Source organism: Herpailurus yagouaroundi, unplaced genomic scaffold (genome assembly GCF_014898765.1).
Source record: "Herpailurus yagouaroundi ecotype Mexico unplaced genomic scaffold, PumYag 140, whole genome shotgun sequence".
In the NCBI taxonomy this organism is placed as follows: domain Eukaryota; kingdom Metazoa; phylum Chordata; class Mammalia; order Carnivora; family Felidae; genus Herpailurus; species Herpailurus yagouaroundi.
This window is the reverse complement of record NW_024412395.1, coordinates 23,612,547-23,639,591: the sequence shown is the minus strand read 5'-3', so window position 1 is coordinate 23,639,591 and position 27,045 is coordinate 23,612,547. Positions and strand designations below refer to the sequence as shown.

Sequence of the window (27,045 nt, the reverse complement as noted above, 5' to 3'; positions counted from 1 at the left end):
TTTCTCTGTGGATTTCCTCTGACAGATGCACAGAAGCATCTTGTGTTAGCCAATAGGCATTATTTAAACATAGCTAAAACCATTCCAGCATTTATTTTGATGCAACCAGCTAATTATATGGCTGTGATTTATGTTTAAGTAAAGGATTTTAATCAGATCTATTATTTTCATCCTCTGCTGTACTCTTATCAGAGTCATGGTACCTCTAAGGGGAAATGGGAAGACAACTTCTCCCACAAAAATCCTGGGCAAATTCTCTTGTTTCCATACTAATAGGAGTCTGATTTTAAATGGGAAAACACTGTTATTTCCCTATCCATGATTAGAAAAGTAAAAATTATGTAGCTTAAACTGAGACAGATGACCATTTTCTGTTTTGTGTTTAGTTACACTTTGGACATAGAGCAAGCCAGAAAAAAAAAAAAAATCCCAGAAACTTAATAAAGATGGATTTGCTTGAAGGGCAAACTCAGTTTTTATGGTGGTTACTTATAATTTTCAGTACTTTTTAAATGAATTCCCAATTCTCAAGATTTCAGTTTTTCTATAAAATATGCTAAATTGATGATTTGACATAAAGAAAAATGACTATAAACCTAAAATTTTTAAAGTATTTCAACAAGTGAAGTACAGTTGAAGTTACCCTCAGCATATTGGCAATACACAGGACATTAGCAGAAATCTCGACCTAGTATTTACGAATCTGTGATGGCTGGCTCCTCTAGTTCATTTTGTTGGAAGTTAGTACATTAGCAGACTTGTGAGTTTTGTTATGAACCAATTTTTTTTCTTCTTCTTTTTTTATTTTTTTATTTTTCTAGATGCTCCACCAACTGGTCAGGCACACAATGTGAGAGACCAGCCCCAAAGAGCAGCAAGTCTGATAATATTAACACAAGTAAGTTCCTCAGCTTACCATGATGAATGTTCTACATGGTACAGAAACCATTCTTTTATGCCATTACTGGGGGATTTGAGTCTTGGAATTTCTCCTTCAAGGAATTTTTCAGGAGATATATTGCAATCCAGGTGTTTTGGGAAGGATAGAGCACTGAGCTCACCTGGTGACAAGATCCAGCATTTACGTGTTCTTTCAGGTAGAAAGAGTTCAAACTTTGGCAGGTTTCAGAATGCACATCTGCAAACCTAGCATAAGTTTTTCTTGGGAAATGGGAAACGTCAGTGTACTAAGGCTTCAAATATCACAGTGGATATGAGAATGCTGCAGAAAAAAAAGCAATTCCATGTTTTAATTAGAGCAAAGTATATTTTCTTGCAATGCATTTCAGTATGTTTTTGGAGAGCATACGTGACTGGTGAGTCTTAAAGAAAAGTATATTAACAAGAAAATCTTAATAAGGATCATGGGTTTATCTATTGCTTATCTTTAAAGTATTGGTTTTGAAGTGTATTAAAATGTAGTTTAACTTTTTTCAAATCCTTTTTTTGTGCAGTTATATAGTCTTAGGGCAGGTCACTGATATGAAAGTCCATCTACATCATCATTTGTGTGTCTACGCATGTATTTTTAACAACTTTAAACAATTTTATGAAAATTTTCAAAATGAAAGTTTCCCAATTTACACATATTGTCACTAATTTTATTATGAGTGAAGCACTTTTGAAATATGTAATATCTATCAAGTGGGTAAATTTATTCTTGAAGAAGAAAAATTATATCCCTGATTGACAAATGCTTATTTCAGCATTTTTGTCTCTAGTCCGTCACTCCTGGTGAAAAAAAACTTCATTTTTTTTAAAATTTTTTTCAACGTTTATTTATTCTTCAGAGAGAGAGAGAGACAAAGCATGAGGAGGGGAGGGGCAGAGAGAGAGGGAGACACAGAATCCAAAGCATCCTCCATGCTCTGAGCTGTCAGCACAGAGCCCGACGCGGGGCTTGAATCCACAAACCATGAGATAGTGACCCAGGCCCAAGTCAGACACTTAACTGACTGAGCCACCCAGGTACCCCTGAAAAAACTTTCTTGAAAACAAAAAACATACTATGGAGTTTGTAAAAAAGGCAAGGAACTATCAGAGGCAAATGTATGCAATTTTTATATCCTAGATGTAGGATCCTAGTGTTTGCTGATCTACTTGTTTGTTCCAACTGCCCCCAGATAGTTTCTCTATCACTGCTTGAAATTCTCTAAGCAAAACTGTCCAAATTTCCACCATTTAGAAATTAATTTGGTCAAATAGACATGAGCATCTTTGAAAAATGTCACATAGGTCTAGAATAAATAGCCTAGACATGAATATTTGAATTTGCAGAGATGAGTAATCATTGGTCATATAGTATTATTGGGGGTTTACCCTGGAATTTGTGTGTTCTCCTTAGGGAAAGGAAAGGATGGAAAGGAAAAGGAAGAGAAAGAAGGAGAAGGGAAGAGAAAGGGAAGGGCAGGGCATTAAGAAAACTATGGGGACATTACTGTAGGAATAGAGTACTGGAATTTGAGAAACTGGTTCACAAAAGTTAGTACAGGACACGAATATGCCTTGCCTAATTTGATATTGAAAAAGGAGAGGGAAAGAAATACTTCCTTTTCTCTCTTCCCAGGATGTAGGGCTTATACCCATATTACAAATAATAGTTCTGGAGCCATACTAATTTATATATGATTTTGTAAACCAGTTACAAAACTCAGCAATCATTAATAGCATTGTTTTTTAGCGAAAAGTACATTTCGAGTTACTAACCTATAGAACACACTGAATTTATAAGTTGAGAATTTTGAAGACAAGTTATTTTAACCTTTTGTTTATGGTGATTTCTCAGTTCGATAAATGAGATACATAGCCTTTAACAAAGTCAAAAACAACTTTATTGATAAACTCTCTGAAAAGAAAGAAGGATACAGAGTAGTATGTCAATTGAATTTTTTTTAATTTGGCGTAAGTTCCATCCACAAGGGAAAGCTTGGTGTTTGGAAGGTGGATTGGAGGAAGGAATGCCAGATGTTTTTATTGGAGGGTGCTATCTCCAATTATTTACATGGCCATAAAGCTCCCTTATAAGGCCGATGCCTTTCATTGCATGCAACAGTTCTGAGAAGGGACTATCAAAAAGAAGGAGTTGCAAGTATTTGTAGCCCTTTTTCCAAAGATTCTAACGTTCTTCCTTCCATCACTGATTTAAAGTCGTTAAATTTAATAGAAGTATCAATGCACATTGAAAGGGCTATTAGCTCTGTAAATGTCCAATTTTCCTAAATTTGAGCAAAGTTGACCACATAATGACACTATTAAAAGGTACTTATCATCAGACATTTATGCTTAGCAAAACTTGCCTCAATAACTCTGGAAGAAGGAAAAAAAGTAAACTGATCCCACCTGAGGTAAGAGGATTATTTTTATTCTCTGTTAAAGCCCTGTGGTTTTGAATGGTTGTCAAATGTTCCCCAAACTTGGAGAGAAGTCATCCACCCAATAGGAAAAGATAGGTGCTTTAGCAGTGTGTTTTCAGATCTGCATTTGCACTAAGAGTGAAGCATTCCTTAACTATCAGACCTTGGAATAATAAAGAATACACGGCTTCTGTTGGCCTGAAGACTGTCAACTGGCAAGGAGATTTACCTTTCCAATTGATGCACAGATTTCTTAATCATCTTGGAGTAGTCATACTGATGTTTTCTGGCTGTTGCTGTTTAAAGATTCTAAAAATCAGCCTGTGGAATTAAACAGATCTATTATCCTAGAATATTCTGCTGAGGTTCCACTTAAAAAAGCTAGTCTGACTCTTCTGAAGTTATTTTGAAGAGTTTAAAATTAAACATGATAAAATATTCCTTGTATACTTCTATTTCAATTTTACCTAAGGTTTTAAGGGAGTGAATTCTCAATGTTTGAATTATGCTGTTCATATTTGCTAAAATTAAGGAGGATAAAAATATACTCAGCATTTGTGAGGCAGTAATATTCAGATGCTGTATTTTAATACAGTGACAACAGAGAAGTGATATCTGTTAGGGGTCTGTGTTTCCTTTTTTCCTATCTTGCCCTTATCTCTTTTATACCATCCTGTTTCAAAATAGAAAAAAAATTAATTATGTTATACCAAGGACCCAAAACTTTGTAAATTTAGAGAGATAACTGAAAAATGCAACAAAATAATGCCTTTGTCCTAATTCTCCCAAGGCATATTTATCAAGCCTCAACTAAGTGTCAAGTACTGAATTAGATCCCAGCCACAAGTCAGTGAGTGAGACAGACTGCCTCTTCTATGAAACTGAGGTTCTAGAAAGGTAAACAGCAATAAAACAAGGAAGCAAACAAGTGAGCATGCAGATTTATAAAATAATTGTAACGTTTTATTGGTCCTGTGAAGGGAGCAAAAGTGAAGCAAAAATAGAGAATGGCAGAGGAGAACTGAGGTCAGGAGTGATTTCTCTGAGGTGATGGTATGTAAACTGAGATTTGAAGGATTAAAAAGAGAAGAGGCTAAGAGGCTATTTCAAACACAAAGGCAGGAGGTACAAAAACCCTGGAACAGGAAAGAGTTAAAGATGTCCAAGGGATTAAAAGACCAGTGTGCTGGCATCAAGGGGACAAGAGCGACAGTGATACAAAGGGAAGATATTTTCTTTATGACTGTTAATATTACAGTTTATCCCAGTGCCAAAGAGAAAATATCCTACTCACAAAAACATATCCACTTTCACATTTATGGATATGTGTAAACATCCATTTAAAAGCAGAATATATAGCAACAAGTCAAAAGAGGTCAACTGTAATGATATGTTTAATATTTATACCTTTCTACCAATAAACAAAAGGTCCTTTTCCTCTGACTTCCAGGACACTGAATTATTCTGGCTCCCTTCTTAACTCTCTTGAAGCAACTCTGTCTTCTTTGTGAGATACTCTTTCTCTATTTCTTCTGGATAACTCATTCTCCACTTCCCACTATACACACCCTCCCCGGTGATTCATAATTCCTCAACCTCACTTACCAACTCTATGTTGACTACCCCTACATTTCTGTTCTCAATCCTGGTTTGTCTCCTGAGTTTGAGACATAGATCCCACTGCACAATTGCAATATCCATGTCTATATCCATGGCAATGTCTGTATCATCAGTATTCCATGGGAATCTCAAACTCAACATGTCCCAAAGTGAACTCACCACCTTCCCCAACTCAAGCAGAGTGGCAACATATATTTTTAATTATTTAATAAACATGTGTGTCATACTTCCTGTATGATGGTCAATCCTATTTACATTACTATGATGTAATATTAATGATGACACTCATTTTATGGATGTGTGAACTGAGACAAAGATAACTAATTTGCCAAAGGATATGTTGCTAATAAGCTGAGGTTTAGACAAAGATAGGCTGGCTCCAGAGTCTATTCTCTCAACTGCTGTGCTATCCTGACTCTCCCCAGGAGAAGGTCTCTTCAATAGAACAATTTGATAATATAGTCCTTTCTAATGGGGAGGTGTTACCTAAAGAGGCTTCAGAACAGTGTTGCAAAGGAAGGTTTGGTCTATGTGAGAAGGTTATTGAGATGTTGAGATATCGTCTCCATCTTTAATAAGTACAGAATGTGCTTTTTTAAAAAAAATCAGTTTAGAACAATCCACCAATAACTTACTGCTAAAAAAAATCATCTGCAAAAGACCTTGATTGATATATGTTACAATATATTTACTTCTATATATTCTACTTTGGAAAAAAAATTACTTTGATAAATATCTGTCTTATAATTCTAAAAGTATATGTTGTTGACAATGATTCCCTTCAATATAAAATTTTATGAAACCAAATTTTTAAAACTTGCCCAACTGCCACCCTGAATTAGTTATTGGCTACACTAAGCATTATTGCAGTTACCTTAATTGGTTGTATAAACTTTAGAAGTCTAGACTCTTAAACAGAGTGCTGCAATGTAAGCAACTGGAACTGCCATCTGTGATGGGAGAAGGAAAAAGAAAAAGGTTGGTAAGTTTTTTAGCATGTATATATAACAGCATATCTACCTTATATGGGAATTAAACTATATACAACAAATACATTTTATAATAATATGCAATTGCAGCGAGGGGAAGTAACTTTATGTACCTTAAAACCAGGATTGGTAAGTATTTAACATCTACCAATTTACCAGATATTTTAGCAAAAAACAAAAAAGAAAGATAATGAAGTAAGGATATTTATAAAGTCATGATCAGTCAGTTGAAGTCAGAGTTTATGAAGAGACCAAGCTGTTCACTGGTATTTAAAACTTGTGAATAAATGTTAATTACTATCCAAGGTGCCAGATTCTCTACTTTCATTAATTACTAATAAATTACGCATTCATATAAAGTTCACTTTCCCAAAACCAAGATGGTAATATAATACCAAACTCACTAAGTAGTATAGTTTGGTAAGAATATGAAATAATAAAATGAATTTTACACTTTAGGAACAGACTACATAAGGCAAGTCATATTTTTTTTCTTGCATGGAAGATGTAGTTATTTGGTTATTTTAAACAAATGATGTTTAAAGTTCCAAATTGGATTATGTTACACATGAGATTTCCTTAATAAAGACTTTCTGGTATCTTGGTAAGCGATCTCCATAATGGACTATTTTTCACATAGATATCTTCTGTCTAGAGTTATCAAAACTGATCTTACTGTTTTATTGTCCCTAAGCAGCTGCTTATTGTGCTAAACATTACCATTCATTTCTGCCACAGTATTTTACATGCACATGTATTTGCAGAGGGAGATTAATATATTTAATAATTCCTAATGTTTCATTCTTGAGCCATTCGAGATCCCCGCATTAAATTTCAATTAGTTTGGGGTTTCATTTGCTTTAGTTTCCACATGACTCAACTGAATCAACCAGATGCTATTCTAAATAGACAAAGCCTTTGTCTCAAGATATTTGTTGGAAAAGCTAACATTAGGTGCTTGATAGAGCAACTTCATACTCCTGTTATTAAGCAAACCTCACATTCAAGTTTCTTCCTGCATAAGTTACATAACTATAGGTGTATCTTCCTATGGATCACGTTATCAGCAAAGGGGTATTTTCTCCTCCCTCTCTTGGTGGGAGGGGGGTGGGATGCAGGGGATGGGGAGAAAAAGGTTGCTATTGTTGCCAAGCTAGAAAAGGAGGGCAGAGGTTCTCAATTTTGTTTCTCCCCTATGTTCAGATGCATAAAAACCAAGACCCAGTTGCTCTGACCACTCTTGAAGATCTATTCCACAGATATTTTATTCCATTTTGAAGATAGGTGATAGAACCTAAGATCATTTTTTAAAATACATCGGGGAAAAAGGTGAAAATGGACATTTATAACAAAACCAACTTCTCAGATCTACTTTGCTCAAACTATTCTGGGGCTAGAACCTAAGAAAAACAATCCCTTTTGCTCTTCCTCTCCCCCCCTCCCCCCATTTTGTTGAATCAAGCTAACAGGCCTGTGTAGTAGGTCTTCTTGTCTGTTTTATTGGTGAGGAGCATGAGCCTCAAGTTTTAAATAACCTATCCAAGGTCTCAATCTATGTTGTGAAACTGATATTTAAGCCTATGTCCATCTGAATCCAATGCTGATGACCTTCCATTTGACTAGGCTGCCATCAGATGCCTAGATACACTAGGCACATGTACTCATTGAGAGAGAGTATTTATAGCTAAAGGAACAACAGTAAAGGTGGGATTATGGCCAGTGGAATTGTATAAATTTGTGTTCAGTCACCACTGATTTACAAGAAGTTACCAGCATGTATTTACTTCTATCATTGCAAGTAAATGTGTACAGTGAGAATCAGACTCTGCCTGACAAAGATAACAGTATTTCTAAACCTCACGGTATTTAACAGCAACACATAAATGAAAGATATCTAAAGAAACATTTCCAGCAAATCAGTATTTAATACAAGAGTGATTTTTCAGTAACATAGTTATGAACTAGGAATATAGATGTTTGGCCTGAGCTTTACTTTCATTACATCAGTGGTCAAATGATTTAGTGTAATAAGGTGTTCAGTTATGTAAATCTTTAATTCACTTTATTTATGTGTTCTCCTATTCATTATTATTTTTTTTTTAATAGGAAGCATTGCCATCATTGTGCCTCTTGTCCTCCTGGTGACTTTGATAACAACCTTAGTAATTGGTTTAGTGCTTTGCAAAAGAAAAAGAAGGTAAGATTCAATCATTTAGACAGTCAGTAAATAAATTACACACACAGTTACAGAAAATGTAGGAATGTTTTCCTTTTAATTCTTAAAAACATTAGTTATTCCAACTGCAAAATCTTGTTTTCAAACCATTTTATCCCTCTATTTCATTTTAAAGTGAGTAAAATTCAGACAGCTCTTCTCCCTTGTTATGTTGATGGAATGGCTCCATTTGTATATTCTAACAAAACTAACAAGGGGACATGTTAATTAAAATTTCAGTAGAATTTTACATTTGTGGTAGTTTTTCCATGAAACACCAAGAGTCTCTGAAGTGTATCCTATTATCTTAATGTGTAGGATTAGTAATGTCAATACAATGATACTGAATATGTGTTGTATATCACAAATTGTGCATTAAATTCACAAATAATGCATTTATTTATTTTATATATTCCTGGAAGTATGATTTTACCATTATTTGAATAGGCAATTATAAAGATCTGGAAGCAGTAGGTTGTCTATAGAGTTATTATCCAGAACCAAGGATGACCTGGGTATTGAAAACAATCTATTTCAAAGATTCTTTATCACTATTTGTTAGTCATGGTTTTCAGAAATAAAGGGTAAAACTTAATTTAAAAATTTATTAAAAGGGCCCCTGGATGGCTCAGTTGGTTGAACATCCAACTTCAGCTCAGGTCTTGATCTCACAACTCCTGAGTTTGAGCCCTGGACTGGGCTCTGTGCTGACAGCTCAGAGCCTGGAGTCTGCTTCTTATTCTGTCTCCCTCGCTCTCTGCCCCTCCCCCACTCATGCTCTGTCTCTCTCTCTCAAAAATAAGTAAACATTAATTTTTTTAAAATTAACTAGTGAATATTCAATTTCAACTAATGTATTAGCTATTTAGGAGGAATATGTTCCAAGTGCATTTTTTATTGTTAAGTCTAAATACTTTTGGGAAAAAACTTAATCACATTTAGACTTTTTTTTGTCCTTCCATGACTTGAAAATATCATTGGTTTTAACTGCACTTTATTAACTTTCTGTGATTTATATTAAAATAAGACAGTAAATCTACAAATATGATAGTTTTATGTATCATGATCGTAATACTGAGACAACTTACATTAATGTTCACATATTCTAGGACAAAAACTATTAGAAGACAGCCTATTATCAATGGAGGAATCAATGTAGAAATTGGCAATCCATCTTATAACATGTATGAGGTGGATCATGATCACAACGATGGAGGTCTTTTAGATCCTGGGTTTATGGTAGATGCAACAAAGGTAATATGTTTTAAGATGATGGACAGACAGTAAGCACTAACATTCTTGAGTTGCTTATCTGTAATACAGTCCTTAATTTTATCAGCATTTCTTTTATCTGAAGTTATAGTAAAGAACTTTAGGATGCATTGAATGTTATAGTCTCTTTTAAAGAAAAAATAAAATTAAGGACTGAATTCACCTGAAGCATGAAGTTAAGATAACATGTTTTGGAAAATATATATTTATTCATTCATTTCATTTATATAAGTATAATTTACTTAAAATAATGTCTTATTCAAATATGTTGAGATGCTAGCACATCTATATATACAGCGTAGTAGAAAAATACTGATTTATTTTTTAATAATAAGAGTGCAGTACTTCATTGCCACAATAAGTATTTTATTTCCAGTAGTGCTTCATTGATTCAACTAAGCTGTGTCCTTGAATTTGCTTGTAATCAAATTACTTTTCTAAAATATTTTTTCTATCCACTAGAGTAACCCTCCTATTAATTTGGGTAATGTTGTGATACACATAGTCTAAAAATCTGCCTTTTTTGGGTAAAGTTTCTGTTATTATTGTATGCTCAGATTAGCACTTTTTAAGAGAAATAGATAAATGATGCAATTCTCCAGATAAAGTAAACTTGTTAAGATTCACTATGCTGTATTATCTTCATATTTTGCATGATAATTATAGAATATTTTATTATGAATTAAGAGCATCATTTTGCTTATTATAGAATGATTTTCCTTAGCTTATTCATTCATTTATTGGATACTTATTTATTTTCTGATATTTTACAAGTGCTTTGTCCAAAAGGTACCTTTATATTGTAAATAATCAAAGTGTACAATCTATGTCTAAATGGTTTTGCACTCATAGCAAGAGCTGTTCCCAAAGATGTTGAATTACTGTCCCATTCATTCAAGCTAGTTCTGAATCTATGGCCACACTCTCTAAGCCTGAAAATGATGGTCAAACATTTGTTTCTCTGAAAAGGAATCAATTATTATTGCATGTATAAATTTTTACACTATCAGAGGCTATTGTAGTGATTTTTTCCTAATTAGAAATAAATTTACATTAATTATTAATTCATTAACTCCTACATTTTAAATCGTGGAATAAATCCTGGAAACCTAAGTATCAGTGTTTTCTACTTAAAATTAAAAATCTATATACTTTGTGCACATTAGTATTTGGTAATTTTTCTATGAAGAAGAAAGACATCTTAAATAATAGAATTCTCATATTCTTTGAATTTTTCTTAGGAAAAAAAGTACAGTGTAAGTATAATATTAACTGATAAGGACCTACTTTATACAGTTTTCATAAGAAGGAGAGTTCTCATTTTCCCCATAATTTTTATTTCTGGTGATAGAATTAGGTAAATTTTGAATAAAGAAAATAGCTTTTCAGTACTCCATTTAAAAATTTTTCCACATTTACTCTAGGAAGATAAAAACTATGCTTCAGTGTCCCTCAAATATACTTTTAATGTACTTTGCACATAACACTCAGTAAATATTTATTTACCAATTTGCTGACTGATTGACCAAAATTACCTTAATGCGACTTAAATGGCTGAGTCTAGTTAGCTTCTGATTTTTGAAATGTAAATATGAGTTGTTGCCTAAGAAGTAACTGCAAAAAACACAGCTAGTCCTATTAGGTATAAACACTTTTGGAAAGCAGAAGGCCACACCAAAGCAACCTTAATGATCAAATGTTTTTCATAGAGTATTTGCTGTGTCACAGTGGTTTGGTAGAGTCATGACGTGATCACATAAAAATTGTGTAACACATAAAGATGATTTTATAGAACAGTCATTTTCATTATTTTCAAAATGGATAAAATTTATATTTCAATCATACCTTCTAATCAAAATAACTGAAATAGTAAATAAAGTTAAAAAGATTTGCCTATGGAGGCAATTAGAGAATAGTTTGAAAATTACAAAAAAAAAAGTGAAATTAGTATTTACTAATTCATCTCAAACCTTACTTATTTTCAATATTTTTACAAAAATGAGATCTTTATAGAGGAAAATAAAGAGGCAATATTGACCTAATTTTATACTTAAAATCTTTCTCTGAGACCCTTGCCCTTGTCCAAACTTTGTGATTATTCAATGTTAAGAGTTGATAATTTTTTTTCAATTCACCTTTAACGTACTTTAGAGTATGTATATTCATTAATATTTGTATGCTCTTCAACTTTTCATCCAGTACTTTTCCCCATTTTGGGCCACTAATGAATACTCTACCCTGAATATGAGTGTACCAGACTGGCTAATTCTGCCCCTAGACTCAGGAAACTCTAAAGTCAGTATTTTTGCATGAAGACTCAGTGAACTAGTATAAATAGTAATCCATCTGGAAAGCCCGATTTCCAACACAGATTTTTTTTAAATATCAAATTTTTAATTTTTTAATTTTTTTAAATATACAGTGGTGATGAATCTTCAAATAGAAGCAGTCAGAGATTTAAGTCTTAAGAATGGGCTACTGTCAAAACTCTTCAAAGAGACAAAACTTTAAGTGAGGGATGCTTGTGGTTTTTTGCACAGAGCTGTTAGCAAAGATACAATTTATTTGGGAAGGATGAAGTTAAATAAATAGAAATGAATGGAGGTCTCTAGATGCATGGCATGTCTATCAGTAAGCTGCACATAATAGAAATGTCTACTTGTGAAGCACAGATCCAATATTAATAGTTTTTTTTTTCTTAATCTATTAAAGTTACTATGCATGCACTGTTCATGCCCCAGGGCTAATGATTTTTTTATACTATTTTATGACTTAATATGAGTTTATGTTAATGAAAATAATTCCATGATATTAGATCAGAAACTAAAATTCTCTGTTTACATACAGGCCAGGTACATAGGGGGAGGGTCCAGCGCTTTCAAGCTTCCACACACAGCGCCGCCCATCTACCTAAACTCTGATTTGAAAGGACCACTTACTGCTGGGGTGAGAGAAGAAAGTTCATTATTCCATATCCATTCCATCACAGAACCCCTCACAATGAAAGATGATGGCTAGACTTAGATAAGTCTTTAATTGAGTTTTAATTAACAAGAGGTTTCAAAACAGCATTAAAATCAGGACTTATGTTTTATGTCTTGCCTATGCAAGATCATATATAAGACATGTTATCATTTTACACAAGCAATTAAGTAGAAATACCTCTTCTGCTGATTTTGAAAATGTCACAGCACTTTAACAATAAAAATGAGTATTGGCTATTCTTAGAAATCTCTAGTCAGAAATTTAAATAATTTAAACTGAAATTCATGTTAGATTTGATTTGCCTCCTATTAAGATGTTTTCTTGAGTGGATACAAGTTTGATATCCAATTAAATAAAAATATATTACAAAATGTGGTGTCATATTGAGAAATTAGAAATGGTCTAATGAAACCCTTCTTAAACATTTTTTTTAATTGAGTAACAAGTTTTTAGAGGAAGGTACTCAGTCTACAGTTACATGGTGCATGGTGGATGAAAGAGGGATAAAATAGGGGTATCAAGATTCCTAGGGATGCATATGTTCTCCCTTGTACCTCTCTCCCATCAGCTGTTGTCCATTCTCATTCTTTATCATGTTTGTCTCATTCGCATTACTCAAAGATTATATATTTCTTGTTCGTAACTAAGATTTAGTGTTCTGCTTTTGGGAAGACGAAACAAAACTAAACAAAGACTAGGCAATGAATTCTTGGGTTAAGTTTCAACTCGTAAAATCATGAACATTGCATGTTTTTCAACTGAAAGAGATCACTTCTGCATGTCTCAATTCCACTTCACAGCGCTCTATCTATGAAAATTAAGAAGACTGTGGACTTCACAATTCCTTGAAAGAATCCAAAATACTTCCTGTGACAAATACATATAGGTTGTCTGAAGCAAAAATATTATCTTTATTTTAAAGTCTATTCCACCAATATACTTTACTGTTATTTTGTTTCCTATTTTTGACTTCATAGTGAAAAATTATAAGCCTCAAGCAATTAGATGACTTTCTGTAAACACATATTTCCTGCTGCTGCTATGGCAATAACGGGACAAACACATTGACTGGAAATGTGATGATTTGGTCTAATGTTTTACACTTTTAAATAAGTCTCAGTGAATATTGTTATCACAAAGATATCCTTGGGCTTTTACTATCATGTCAAAGCTCCACTTAGATTCCCAAGTTACCTGAAAAACGTACAATTATGTTTTAATCTGACACCATGCAGAAGTCAACTAAAGCCTGTCAACAGAATTTAAATTACATTTATATAATTACTATTTAGCAAATTAAATGTATTTCCTATAAATGTTAACATTAAAAGACAAATATCCTAGAAAATAACTAATGTGTTCAAAACTGATAATAAAGTTGTATTTATCTCTTTCTTCTCTCCTTCAGCCAACAAATTACTCCAATCCAGTGTATGCAAAATTATATATGGATGGGCAAAACTGTCGAAACTCCTTAGGAAGTGTTGATGAAAGGAAAGAACTGCTTCCAAAGAAAATAGAAATTGGGATAAGAGAGACAGTGGCATAATCAGCTATACCTTTTATATGCTGTAAAAATGTATAAAATATAAGGATGACTTTTGTATGTTCCAATAGTATTTTACTTGTTTTGGCATCAGCATTACCTCTTTCTTTATCTTTTTCCTGGTTAATTGTTTTCTGAGTTTTCTGGGTTTTGTTTTTTGCTGATGACTGTTGATTGACCATTTGTATGGTATTTTTATGAAAAAGAACTGCACTACAATACAATTTACAACAATGCTGCTGATATGATTCACCTTTGAATTTGTTAAAATTAAAAACAACATATTCCTTTGTAGTGTGAATATGAGCAATCTATTTTGTATGAAGTTTTTGGTTCTACTTAATCAACAAAGAGAGTCTCTGCACTTTTTCACTGTATGATCTGGAAGCTGTAAAACAATGTCATTTTATTTTTCCATTTAAATTGATGGAAGAATGATTGAATGGTCAACTCTCTTCTTTGTGCCCATTAAGATTGATTCAGACTGCTGAAAATATCCAGCCCTCACAAGTCCAGTATCACCTGCTTTAAAATTAGCCTTAGATTGCCACATGATAGATGAGAATTTTGAGGAAAAACTTTTAAAAACATATAAAATTAATAATGTGCATGGATACATACGACTACCTTTGCCAAAATTTAGTGTACTCTATGTGATATACTAAACATATACACCCTGTAAACAATAGTTATATTTAGGTGGTAGAACATAGCAAAAAATATAATCAGAAGCGGAAAAACCACACCTGCTATGGGATAAGACCTTTTGTTCTCCCTCAGTCCTGAGGTCAACAGCCAGCAGAGAGCACAACAGGGCATTGGGTACACATGCCTTAGGAAGTTCTTCCCAGTCATGTGCATTTTGTGGAAGATTAACCCAACCCCTTACCACACAGAACGCTGAACAATAATATATAAGCACACAAATTGATGACAGAATTTCAATTATGTGAATGCATTCTCTTTGCTAGGTCAAAAGGAACGGCAAAACAGCCATTGCCATGTAGAGTACTTGGGAAATATTTTCAATACACAATATGGCTAACCCATCACTTGCCCTATTCAAAATGTATTCTTAAAGGACTTTCCAAGTTATAGAAGAAAACTTATCTACCCCAACTCAAAGGTGGAGAGTAGAAATGCTGACCAGTTACTCTGGTACTCTGGTTTCTTTGGTTTATGCAAAACACATGGACCCCATTCACTCTTTTGTTTATTTGTTTTCAAATTTTGATTGAAACGAGTACAATTTATTTAAGTTGTATAAAAAGGATAGCATTTTTATACAGATATCTTTAAAGGCACAAAAGATTTATTCACAAGGTATGGAGGGCTTTTTGTTCCTCTGATAGACATGACTGACTTTTAGCTGTCATAATGTATTAACCTAACAGATGAAATATGTTTGTGGTTGCTCTTTATCCCTTTGTACAAGCATTAAAAAAAACTGCTGTTTTATAAAGAGACTTTTTGTTGTACTATGTGCATGCATACTACCTATTTCTAAACTTTGCCATATTGAGGCCTTTATAAACTATTGATTTATGTAATACTAGTGCAATTTTGCTTGAACGATGTTATGCATATCATAAACTTTTTCAGGTTCTTGTTTAAGTACATTTTTTAAATTGAACAGTATTTTTCATTTTGGTTATAATAGTCATTTTGCCTATGTTTCTACAATGAAGTGTTAAATACTTTATAAAAAATTGTTGACTGACTTATTTAAATGAAATTCTACATATTTAAGTGCTTGTGTTGGGTAATTTTTAAAAGAAAAGTCCTTTCTTTGTGCAGTGTAATATTCTTAGGAAACTATTTCAGTAAACATGAGACATAATTTCGTTACATCCTTAGAACATACTTTCTGGGGTAGGATTGATTTCATTACATCACTTATAAAAGCACAACAGAGAAAGCATTTTCCCTCTTCTTGAAGCAGAAACATTTTACTTACTTTATATTTCCCCTCCATCTTACATTGCTTATTGCAGACTCTTGTATTGCAATAGAAAGAGAGGTAGGTTTTTTATCCAGTAGTGTGACAATTGTATTGAAATAAGACAAAACTCTTCTGCCCTTCCCATTCTCAAAAAGTGTACTTTGTGCAAAACTCAGATTCCATTAGATGCTAGTTAGGCATTGTTTTGTGTTTGAATGGTTATTGCTATGCCTACCTGGAGTATCGGAATGGAGAAGTACATATAGGTGGGTCTGATTTACTGAAGCTATCACTGAGTTATGTTAGTTATATTATCTAAAGGGGCTTTTTGTATCAGAGCTTTATAAATGTAACTGAAATTATTATTTGAAAGAAACATAACCTATAGACTGAAGTGATCTTAATACAATTAATAGTGGTATAAATATCTAGCAAATCATATATGATACACAACCAACAAACCAACACTCAGAATCTGGCACAATGACCTGTTTTCTCACTAGGACATTGATGAAAGCCATAGTTGAGAGAGCTCAGGGTACTTTTTAACCCCTACATTCCATCTACATAGGTCGTTATGTCCACATTATGCTTCACCATCCCATGTTAGTTCATTCAAGTCTGCATCAGAGTTCATTGTCTTTCTTTCTGCCGTTACTTTGCCTTCAGTCCTTACAGGACAAAGATATTTTTTCAACTACTTAAATTATTTATATAGCTCTAGCTCTTTCTGTTTCAAGTCTCTTATGCAAGAAATTCAGGTGTATAATTCTCCTCCACAGTGACCATACTTTATAAATGCCATCACCAAAATGCTTCCTAAAATATACCTTTGAGCTCTGATGGAACATATTTTCTAAAAATGGGTGCTTCATTGTAAATTCTCCTTCCTACCCAAATGATTATTCATCCAAAGTAGGGGTTTTAAACCTCTTGATGTTTGGGGCCAGTTGATTCTCTGTTGTCCTTTACAAGGTTGGATAGTTAGGACTCTGCCTTCTGTCCATTAGATGCTACTAGTACCACCCAAAGTTGCAACAACCAAAATGCCTACAGACTTTGCCAAACTTCTCCTGAGGAACAAAACTGCACTTTTATTTACAACAGATGATCTAGAGCTATGTTCTGCCTTCCACTATTAAAAAAGTCTCAGCTGTAACAGCTAACCCTCAGCATCAAAATAATGGCACTCCCAAGTTTTTAAGTCTTTAATGCTTATGATGCATGAGTTATAGAAATTTGGTATTAAAGTGCCTGTACATTTAAAAAACAAAAAGCATCACTAAGGGACAAAAGTTTCACTTGGAAACTTTCACAATTTTGTGTAAATTGGGCCATTTTAGTTTATGTAACTTTTATTTGTGGCCATTTAATGTCATTAATGATTGTTTTATTTTGTTTTGTGCTTGATTATATGCTTGTTTTGTTGGTTCTTGAGGTTGAGATTTAAGCTTGTACTTTTTTTGTAGGAATGTTACTATTTTTATGATGACTCATATATGAAGTTCAATATTCAATGTATGTTATAGCTACCATAAATGAACTATAATATGCAAAATATCCACAATTTCCAAACCCTAACAGGAAAAATTGCTACATGTGATGAAGGGAATAGAAAAAAATACACTGCTTATTTTTCTTTATCCTTTCTTGTGTCCATATCTTCACATAGCTACTCTGGATATAAAATCTGATTCCTCTCTAAGAATACTACTACTATTTACAGAGTCAACTCTTTCGTGCAGTTTTACTTAAATTAAGAGACAAAGAATCCCACAGACTTGAGCAAAATATTAACTGACCACTTTTTGAAAGCTGTATTTTTCATATTACACCACATTCCAATTCTCATCAGCTTATTTAATGGAAAATTTTCTCAATATTAGATGATATAATTTAATGTAAATTAGAGTCATTGTTTAAATAGAAATCCTTAAATTATAACTTATAAGAAAAGGAGACACTCAAGCACTTTTTGTGAAGCTGACTACTGGGTAATACAGAAAAAAAAAAATGATTTTGTTCTATGTATTTTGAATGTGAGAAAAACAAAAAAAAGCCAGAAAATAGTTAATTTTCCACTCTGCTACCAATTCCATTGCTAACTTAACATATCCAAAAAGCTAACACATCGAGGAAAAGATAAAGTTAATTAACAACTACAGAAGTAGTTTTATTCAGAAAAACATTTAGTTTTTGATAATATCCAGGGGCCCAGGAACATGTACTTCATAATGTGCTGTACATGTATCTAGTCTAAAAAAAAAAAAGAAATGAAATAAGTTCTTTGGTTTAAATTTTCTGTATAGATATTACACCTAAGTGGCTGTAATTTATTCTGAAAAATAGTTTCTAGTGATATCATTTTTTTGTATCCAAAGTGATCAAAAATCAAAAGAAAAATTAGTACTAAAGATGGCCTATTTGATAAATTCTATGCTTAGAATGTATCCATTGTCTCTGACGGATAGTCTGCCCCTTTAGCTGGGGTTTGTAAGATAACGGTGAACTTAAGCAATGCAGTACTGACGCTTTACTCATTTGTTCACTCCAAGATAATTTTTCAGCATAACTTCTTCTGCAGTTTTAATACATAAAGTATGAGCCTCCTGATGCAATTGATTTCCAGACTATTCGTGCCATAGTGGCTTGGAAACCAGTAATAAAACTGTTGTAAGCTTTCAAAAGATAATGTCCATGGTGAAAACCAGAGACATCTTATTCAGATCAGTAATTTAAGTATGAGTGAGAAAATATTTTTTCACACACAGAATAAACTGTGAAATATAATCAAGAAAAATAATGTAGGAGTTTGGAATATAAGGCTGTTTATGGAGATACTTAAAAGCAATACACAGAAGCACTTGAGTGGCTCAGTCGGTTAAGCTCAGTCCTGATTTTAGCTCAGGTCATGATCTCACGATTCATGGGATGAGCCCCACATCAGTCTCTGTGCTATCAGCATGGAGCCTGCTTGGGATTCTCTATCTCCCACTCTGTCCACCCCCCACTCTGTCTCACTCTCTCTCACAATAGAATAAACATGTAAAATATATATACAAAGTTTAGGTTTAGAGTGACTTGACTAATGAGCTAAACATTTCTCAGTGGATAATGTACAAAGATAGGTAGGAAAAAACTGGACAATGAGACTGCAAACAGAAGTAACCTCCATCCCTGCAGTCAGCTAGCATCAATGGTATCTTTGTGGAAATTTATATAAATATACAACAACAACAACCACCTCACGTATTTTCACACACTGACTTTGATCTACCATTAATTGTGAAGATGGCTCTGCTCTGCTATTTTATGTAAAATTCAATTATGTTTAGCTTCTCTGGATTATAATTTCAGTAGTCAGTACCCTTATCCAGAATGATAACTAATCCCTAGTTTCTTATTCCTAAATATAAAATCATATTTCTTTCCATTTGCTTCTTTTTCTCCCCAAAGTGACAGTATAAGAAACCAATATTCCTCTTTGACTATTTTGTCATAACCTGTATTGCTTATTCCATTGTAAAAAAAATTTGGAAAATAAATATTAAAAAAAGAAAAATTACCACTAAGTTAAAGCACTAGAAATAACCAGTTACCATTTTCAAGAATTTTGATTTGTTGTAGATCATGCATAAATTTAAATTTTCTATCCCACTTTTAAAATATAACATTTAACATTGAAATATTTGGTTTTATGTCTTTCTCATGCTTTTATTTAATCACTTATTTTTATTCAGTTTCTGTCTACTTTTTTTATTTTTTTAAATGTTTATTTATTTACTTTGAGAGAGAGAGAGAGAGAGATTGAGAATTCAAGCTGTCTGTCTGCACTGTCACCACAGAACCTAACACAGGGCTTGATCTCACAGACTGTGAGATCATGACCTGAGCTGAAATCAAAAGTTGGACACTTAACCGACTGAGCCACACAGGTGCCCCTCAATTTCTGTTTATTCTGTGTTGATTTTATATTGCTTGGTTTTATTTTTCTTTCTTGATTTAAAAGTTATTCATTTATTATTTGTTTTACTGTTAGAATATTTTTAAAGTTAAAAGTATTTAACAATTAATCCAAAATTTAAAAATAAGTCTTTTTGTTTTTCTTTTAAGATGAGAAGTTTAGCATTCTTAGATTCTCCTAATCTAACTTGCCTTCATAGTCTTTGATATAGTTTGTGGTTTTATCTTCATAATATTTAACTGAATTAGTATTTTTACATTTTTTTGTGTTCTCTTTGTTATTTGGAAATTTTCAACTATTTTTACGTTTAGTATTTCTCTTTTAAAACTCATTATTCCTAGGGACTCCTGGGTGGCTCAGTTGGTTAAGCGTCCCACTCTTGATTTCAGCTCAGGTCATGATCTCTTGGGTCATAAGATCAAGCCCCGTGTCAGGCTCTGCATTGACAGCACAGAGTCGGCTTGGGATTCTCTCTCTCTCCCTCTCTCTGCCCCTCTTCCACTCTCTCTCCCTCTCAAAATAAATAAGCATTTTTCAAAATACCTTATCAATCCTTTTACTATATGATTTTTTCATTCTTAATTTCTCTGACTTATTTTATTGGTATATTTCATCAAACATCCCTATAAAAAACCTTCATCTGTGGTATATTTGCTGAACTGTTGTATTTATACAAATATGTCTCCAAGACCTTAAAATACAAATGTCAACTCAACTCAGTGGAGCTTTTTGCTTCCTCTAAAATTAGGTTGCACCTGCCTCACACTATTTTCTGGTATTCAGTGTTGTTAAGGATAAGTCTGAGACCAAACAGATTTTTCTTTTTTTTGTAATATTTCTCCCTAGACTTAAAAGCCCAAAGCTAATTATAATAAAAGTATTTTGCCACATATGTTTTTATTAATTTTTTCTACTTACAATCTGTTTTCATCTGAGATTCATTTTCTTCAAGATGTCTTTATTATTTCTGTGCAGATTGTTTTATTTACTACACAGAAACAGTAGTTCCTAGGTTAAGTCTTTCTTTTTCTCACATATGTATCATTTTAATAATTTTTGTTTTTCTTTTATTCTAAGAGAGATTTTCAGGTTTCTGACCTGCATTTTTAATTTTCTTTTTTCCCTGCAGACTCAACTGATTTTTCATGTGTGCATATATGCATGAGTCTCAGAATGAATTTTCCTTATTTTACTCAGCTTTGTTTTTAACTTAGTTTTTTTTTTTTTGTTTTTTTTTTTTTAATTTTTTTTTTCAACGTTTATTTATTTTTGGGACAGAGAGAGACAGAGCATGAACGGGGGAGGGGCAGAGAGAGACGGAGACACAGAATCGGAAACAGGCTCCAGGCTCTGAGCCATCAGCCCAGAGCCTGACGCGGGGCTCGAACATCCGGACCGCGAGATGGTGACCTGGCTGAAGCCGGATGCTTAACCAACTGCGCCACCCAGGCGCCCCTTTAACTTAGTTTTTTATTGTCCCGTGTAGTGTATTTTCTTCTCAGAGCTTTCTGCCGAGGTGTCATAGTATCTATTTCCTGTGTCCTACTCACAATACCAACTAATTTCCAAAATTATCTTTTTCAACAATTCTGTAAGTCTAAGGCATGATGCCCTGATGTCTTTGTGCTATGAAATTAAAAAATAATAACAGTTCAAGATGCTTTTTATTTTCTCTTTTCTATTTACCAATGTTTAATTACAGATACAACATTCTACTTCCAGTGATGCCCAGTATACAATATTTATTTGTTTCCACATTCCATCAATTATATGCCTCTTACATAACTTTCTTGGGCCTATAACTGCAGGACTATTTCTCCCTCATTTATCCTAGTGGGTCTTTCCTAGAACCCTATATAATTATTTTCATACTCATATCCCTATATTTTTATTTACTTAAATAATGACAGAGAAGTACATGAAAACATCAATGCTCCTGTATACCATAATACCAGGATTCTTTCTGTAATTTACACTGAGTTATATTCCCAAATATCTTGTCTTATATTGTGCTCTAACCTTCTGTACATTTATTAGGGGAGAGACAGGCTTTTTTAGTATATTCACACCAATTCCCTTTCTTGGAAACCGTCTCAGATATCTGCCCTATTTTCTGGCAGCATCACTCTTTGAAAGATAGTAGAACCTTGGATTGGTAGCAGTGACTGTTCAGTGGAAGGATGGCTAACAACTTCCTTTTCTAATACAGATCCCAAAACTTTGCATCTTGATACAGAGCATGGGGTTTGGGGAGGGGGGATGAGCTAAAAGTGTAAGGGGCATTAAGGAGTCTACTCCTGAATCATTGTTGCACTATATGCTACCTAATTTGGATGTATATTTAAAAAAATTAAATTAGGAGAGGTAGGGAAGATGGTGGTGTAGGAGGATGCTGGGCTCACCTCATCCTTCTGATCACTTAGATTCCATCCACATCGGCCTAAATAACCCAGAAAACTGCCAGAAGACTAGCAGAGCGGACTCTCTGGAGCCAAGCGTAGACAAGAGGCCCACGGAAAAGGGTAGGAAGGGTGGAAAGGCGGTGTGCACTATACAGACTGGCTCGTGGTAGAGCGGCAGCCTGCCCATCAAGGCAGAGCCCCAGAGTCTGACTTAAAAAGTGGAGGGGCCGGACTGCATGAGTTCTGACAGCCAGAGGGACTTACCATCTGGAATGTTGTAAGTCAACATCTCTGCTCAGAGAGCAGGAGGGCAAGAGGACACCTGGTGGGAAATGTGTTGAGCTCTGGAAGACAGAGCTTAGCTTAGAAAAAAACAAAGGCCCTGGCCAGTGCCATCTCCCTCTCCCATCCCCCAGCCGAAATCCCCAAGGGAACCAGTTCCTGTCACCAAACTTGCTTGCACCGCGCAAACACCCAACGCTGTGCTTCTGTGGATCCATCCCTCTGACGGGTCTGCCTCCCTCCTGGTGCTGCAGGGTTCCTCCTGAAGGAGCCCACTGAAAACAAAGGGAGCTAAGCCTACCCCTCCCACCCCTGTGCACCTTGCTGTTCCACCCTGGCTAATACGCCAGATCCCATTGAAGCATCACCACAAGCCAGGCAGTGTGCAAGTAGCCCAGACAGGGGCCACACCACTCCACAGTGAGTCCTGCTCCTGGGAGAGGGGAAGATAAGGTACACAGCAGTCTGACTGTGGCCCCAGCGGTGGGCTGGGGGCAGACATGGGGTCTGACTGCGGCCCCCGCCCACCAGCACAAGTTACTCTGGACAACACAGGGGAAGTGCTCTGCAGTTGGGAGCCACCACAGGGACTACATAAAATGAAGAAATGGAAGAACTCTCCTCAAAAGAAACTCAAGGAAGTAGCGACAGCTAACAAATTGATCAAAAACGACTTAAGTAATATAACAAAAAAAGAATTTAGAATAATAGTCATAAAATTAATCGCTGGTCTTGAAAAAAGCATAGAGGACAGCAGAGAATCTATTGCTACAGAGATCAAGGGACTACGAAATAGTCATGAGGAGCTAAAAAATGCTATAAATGAGGTACAAAATAGAATGCAGGTGGCCATAGCACAGATTGAAGCGGCAGAAGAGAGAATAGGTGAATTAGAAGATACAATTAATGGAAAAAGAGGAAGCTGAGAAAAAGAGGGATAAAAATCCCAGGAGTATGAGGGGAGAATTAGAGAACTAAGTGATGCAATCAAACTGAACAATATCTGTATCATAGGAATTCCAGAAGAGAAAGAGAGAAAGAAAGGGGTGAAGGTATAACTGAACAAATCATAGCTGAGAACCTTCCTGATCAGGGGAAGGAGAAAGGCAATGAAATCCAAGAGGCACAGAGAAATCCCTTCAGACATAACTTGAATTGATCTTCTGCACAACATCTCATACTGAACCTAGCAAAATACAAGGATAAAGAGAAAAATCTGAGAGCAGCTAGGGATAAACAGGGTCTGACTTACAAAGGGAGACTCATGAGACTAGGGGCAGATCTATCTACTGAAACTTGGCAGGCCAGAAAGGAATGGCAGGAAATCTTCATTGTGATGAACAGAAAAAATATGCAACTGAGAATCCTTTATCCAGCAAGTCTGTCATTCAAAATACAAGGAGAGATAAAGGTCTTCCCAAACAAACAAAAACTGAAGGTATTTGTCACCACTAAACCAGCCCTACAAGAGATCCTAAGGGGGATTCTGTGAGTGAAATGTTGCAAGGACCACAAAGTATCAGACATAACTACAAGCATGAAACATACAGACATCACGATGACTCTAAACCCATATCTTTCTATGATAACACTGAATGTAAATGGACTAAATGCTCCAACCAAAAGACATAGGGTATCAGAATGGATAAAAAAAAAAAAAAAAAAAAAAAACAAGACCCATGTATTTGCTGTCTACAAGAGACTCATTTTAGACCTGAGGACATCATCAGATTGAAAGTGAGGGGATGGAGAACTATCATGCTACTGGAAGTCAAAAGAAAGCTGGAATAGCCATACTTATATCAGAAAAACTAGACTTTAAATTAAAGGCTGTAACAAGGGATGAAGAAGGACATTATATAATAATTACAGGGTCTATCCATCAGGAAGAGCTAACAATTATAAAAGTCTATGCGCCGAATATGGGAGCCCCCAAATATATAAAACAATTAATCACAACATAAGCAACCTTATTGATAAGAATGTGGTAATTGCAGGGGACTTTAATACTCCACTTATAACAATGGATAGATCATTTAGACATAAGATTAATAAATAAACAAGGGCCCTGAATGATACATTGGATCAGATGGATTTGACAGATATATTTACAACTCTGTATCCCAAAGAAACAGAATATACTCTCTTCTTGAGTGCACCTGGAACATTCTCCAAGATAGATCACATACTGGGTCACAAAACAGCCTTTCATAAGTATACAAAAACTGAGATCATACCATGCACACTTTCAGACCACAATGCTATGAAGCTTGAAATCAACCACAGGAAAAAGTCTGGAAAACCTCCAAAAGCATGGAGGTTAAACACCCTAGTAAAGAATGAATGGGCCAGCCAGGCAATTAGAGAAGAAATTAAAAAATATATGGAAACAAATGAAAATGAAAATACAACAATCCAAATGCTTTGGGATGCAGCAAAGGCAGTCCTGAGAGGAATATACATTGCAATCCAGGCCTATCTCAAGAAACAAGAAAAATCCCAAATACAATATCTAACAGCACACCTAAAGGAAATAGAAGCAGAACAGCAAAGGCAGCCTAAACCCAGCAGAAGAAGAGAAATAATAAGGATCAGGGCAGAAATAAACAATATAGAATCTAAAAAAACTGTAGAGCAGATCAACGAAACCAAGAGTTGGTTTTTTGAAAAAATAAACAAAATTGATAAACCTTTAGCCAGGCTCTTCAAAAAGCAAAGGGAGAGGACCCAAATAGATAAAATCATGAATGAAAATGGAATTATTACAACCAATCCCTCAGAAATACAAGCTATTATCAGGGAATACTATGAAAAATTATATGCCAACAAACTGAACAACCTGGAAGAAATGGACAAATTCCTATGCACGCACCCACTTCCAAAACTCAAACACGAAGAAATAGAAAACTTAAGCAGAAATAGAAAACTTAAGCAGCAAAGATTGTTATCAAAAATCTCCCAACAGATAAGAGTCCAGGACCAGATGTCTTTCCTGGGGAATTCTCCCAGACATTTAAAGCAGATAATATCTCTCCTTCTCAAGTTCTTCCAAAAAATAGAAAGGGAAGGAAAACTTCAAGACTCATTCTATGAAGCCAGCATTACTTTTATTCCCAAACCAGACAGACACCCAGCAAAAAAAGAGAGCTACAGGCCAATATCCCTGATGAATATGGGTGCAAAAATTCTCAACAAGATACTAGCAAATCAAATTCAACAGCATATAAAAAGAATTATTCACCATGATCAAGTGGGATTCATTCCTGGGCTGCAGGGCTGGTTCAACATTCATAAATCAATCAATGTGATACATCACATTAATAAAAGAAAAGAACCATATGATCCTGTCAAACGATTCAGAAAAGGCATTTGACAAAATTCAGCATCCTTTCTTAATAAAAACCCTCAAGGGGCGCCTGGGTGGCTCAGTTGGTTGAGCGTCTGACTTCACTCAGGTCACGATCTCACGGTCCGTGAGTTCAAGCCCCGCATCAGGCTCTGTGCTGACAGCTCAGAGCCTGGAGCCTGCTTCGGATTCTGTGTCTCCCTCTCTCTCTGGCCCTCCCCCCATTCATGCTCTGTCTCTCTCTGTCTCAAAAATAAATAAATGTTTAAAAAAAATTTTTTTAAATAAAAACCCTCAAGAAAGTCGGGATAGAAGGAATATACTTAAACATCATAAAAGCCATTTATGAAAAGCCTGCAGCTAATATCATCCTCAATGGAGAAAAACTGAGAGCTTTCCCCCTGAGATCAGGAACACGACAGGGATGTCCACTCTCACTACTGTTTTTTAACATAGTGATGTAAGTTCTAACATCAGCAATCAGACAACAAAAGGAAATCAAAGGCATCAAAATTGGCAAAGATGAAGTTAAGCTTTCACTTTTTGCAGATGACATATTATACATGGAAAACCGGAAAGACCCCACCAAAAGTCTGCTAGAACTGATAGAAGTATTCAGCAAAGTCGCAGGATACAAAATCAAGGTACAGAAATCAGTTGCATTCTTATACACTAACAATGAAGCAACAGAAAGACAAATAAAGAAACTGATCCCATTCACAATTGCACCAAGAAGCATAAAATACCTAGGAATAAACCTAACCAAAGATGTAAAAGATCTGTATGCTGAAAACTATAGAAAGCTTAGGAAGGTAATTGAAGAAGATATAAAGAAATGGAAAGACATTCTGTGTTCATGGATAGGAAGAATAAATATTGTTAAAACGTCAATACTACCCAAAGCTATCTACCCATTCAATGCAATCCTGATCAAAATTGCACCAGCATTCTTCTCGAAGCTAGAACAAGCAATCCTAAAATTTGTATGGAACCACAAAAGACTCCAAAATAGTCAAAGTAATATTGAAGAAGAAGACCAAAGCGGGAGGCATCACAATCCCAGACTTTAGCCTCTACTACAAAGCTGTCATCATCAAGACAGCATGGTATTGGCACAAAAACAGACACA

The 27,045-nt window shown here is 34.6% G+C and overlaps 1 protein-coding gene across 3 annotated transcripts in view; it reads left to right on the top strand.

The window, feature by feature from the left end:
• LRP1B (LDL receptor related protein 1B) overlaps positions 1-15,729 on the top strand; it is a 1,898,953-nt gene extending 1,883,224 nt beyond the window's left edge. For 2 of the 3 annotated variants that reach the window (XM_040474970.1, XM_040474968.1), the window contains 5 exons: positions 822-898; positions 8,069-8,159; positions 9,287-9,431; positions 12,297-12,395; positions 13,843-15,729. In XM_040474970.1, coding sequence (XP_040330904.1) covers positions 822-898; positions 8,069-8,159; positions 9,287-9,431; positions 12,297-12,395; positions 13,843-13,983 — 553 coding nt within the window. In that variant the 3' untranslated portion in view covers positions 13,984-15,729. The remainder of the gene's footprint in view (positions 1-821; positions 899-8,068; positions 8,160-9,286; positions 9,432-12,296; positions 12,396-13,842) is intronic. The other variant, XM_040474969.1, reaches the window with a different exon arrangement.
• Positions 15,730-27,045: the final 11,316 nt, after the last annotated feature.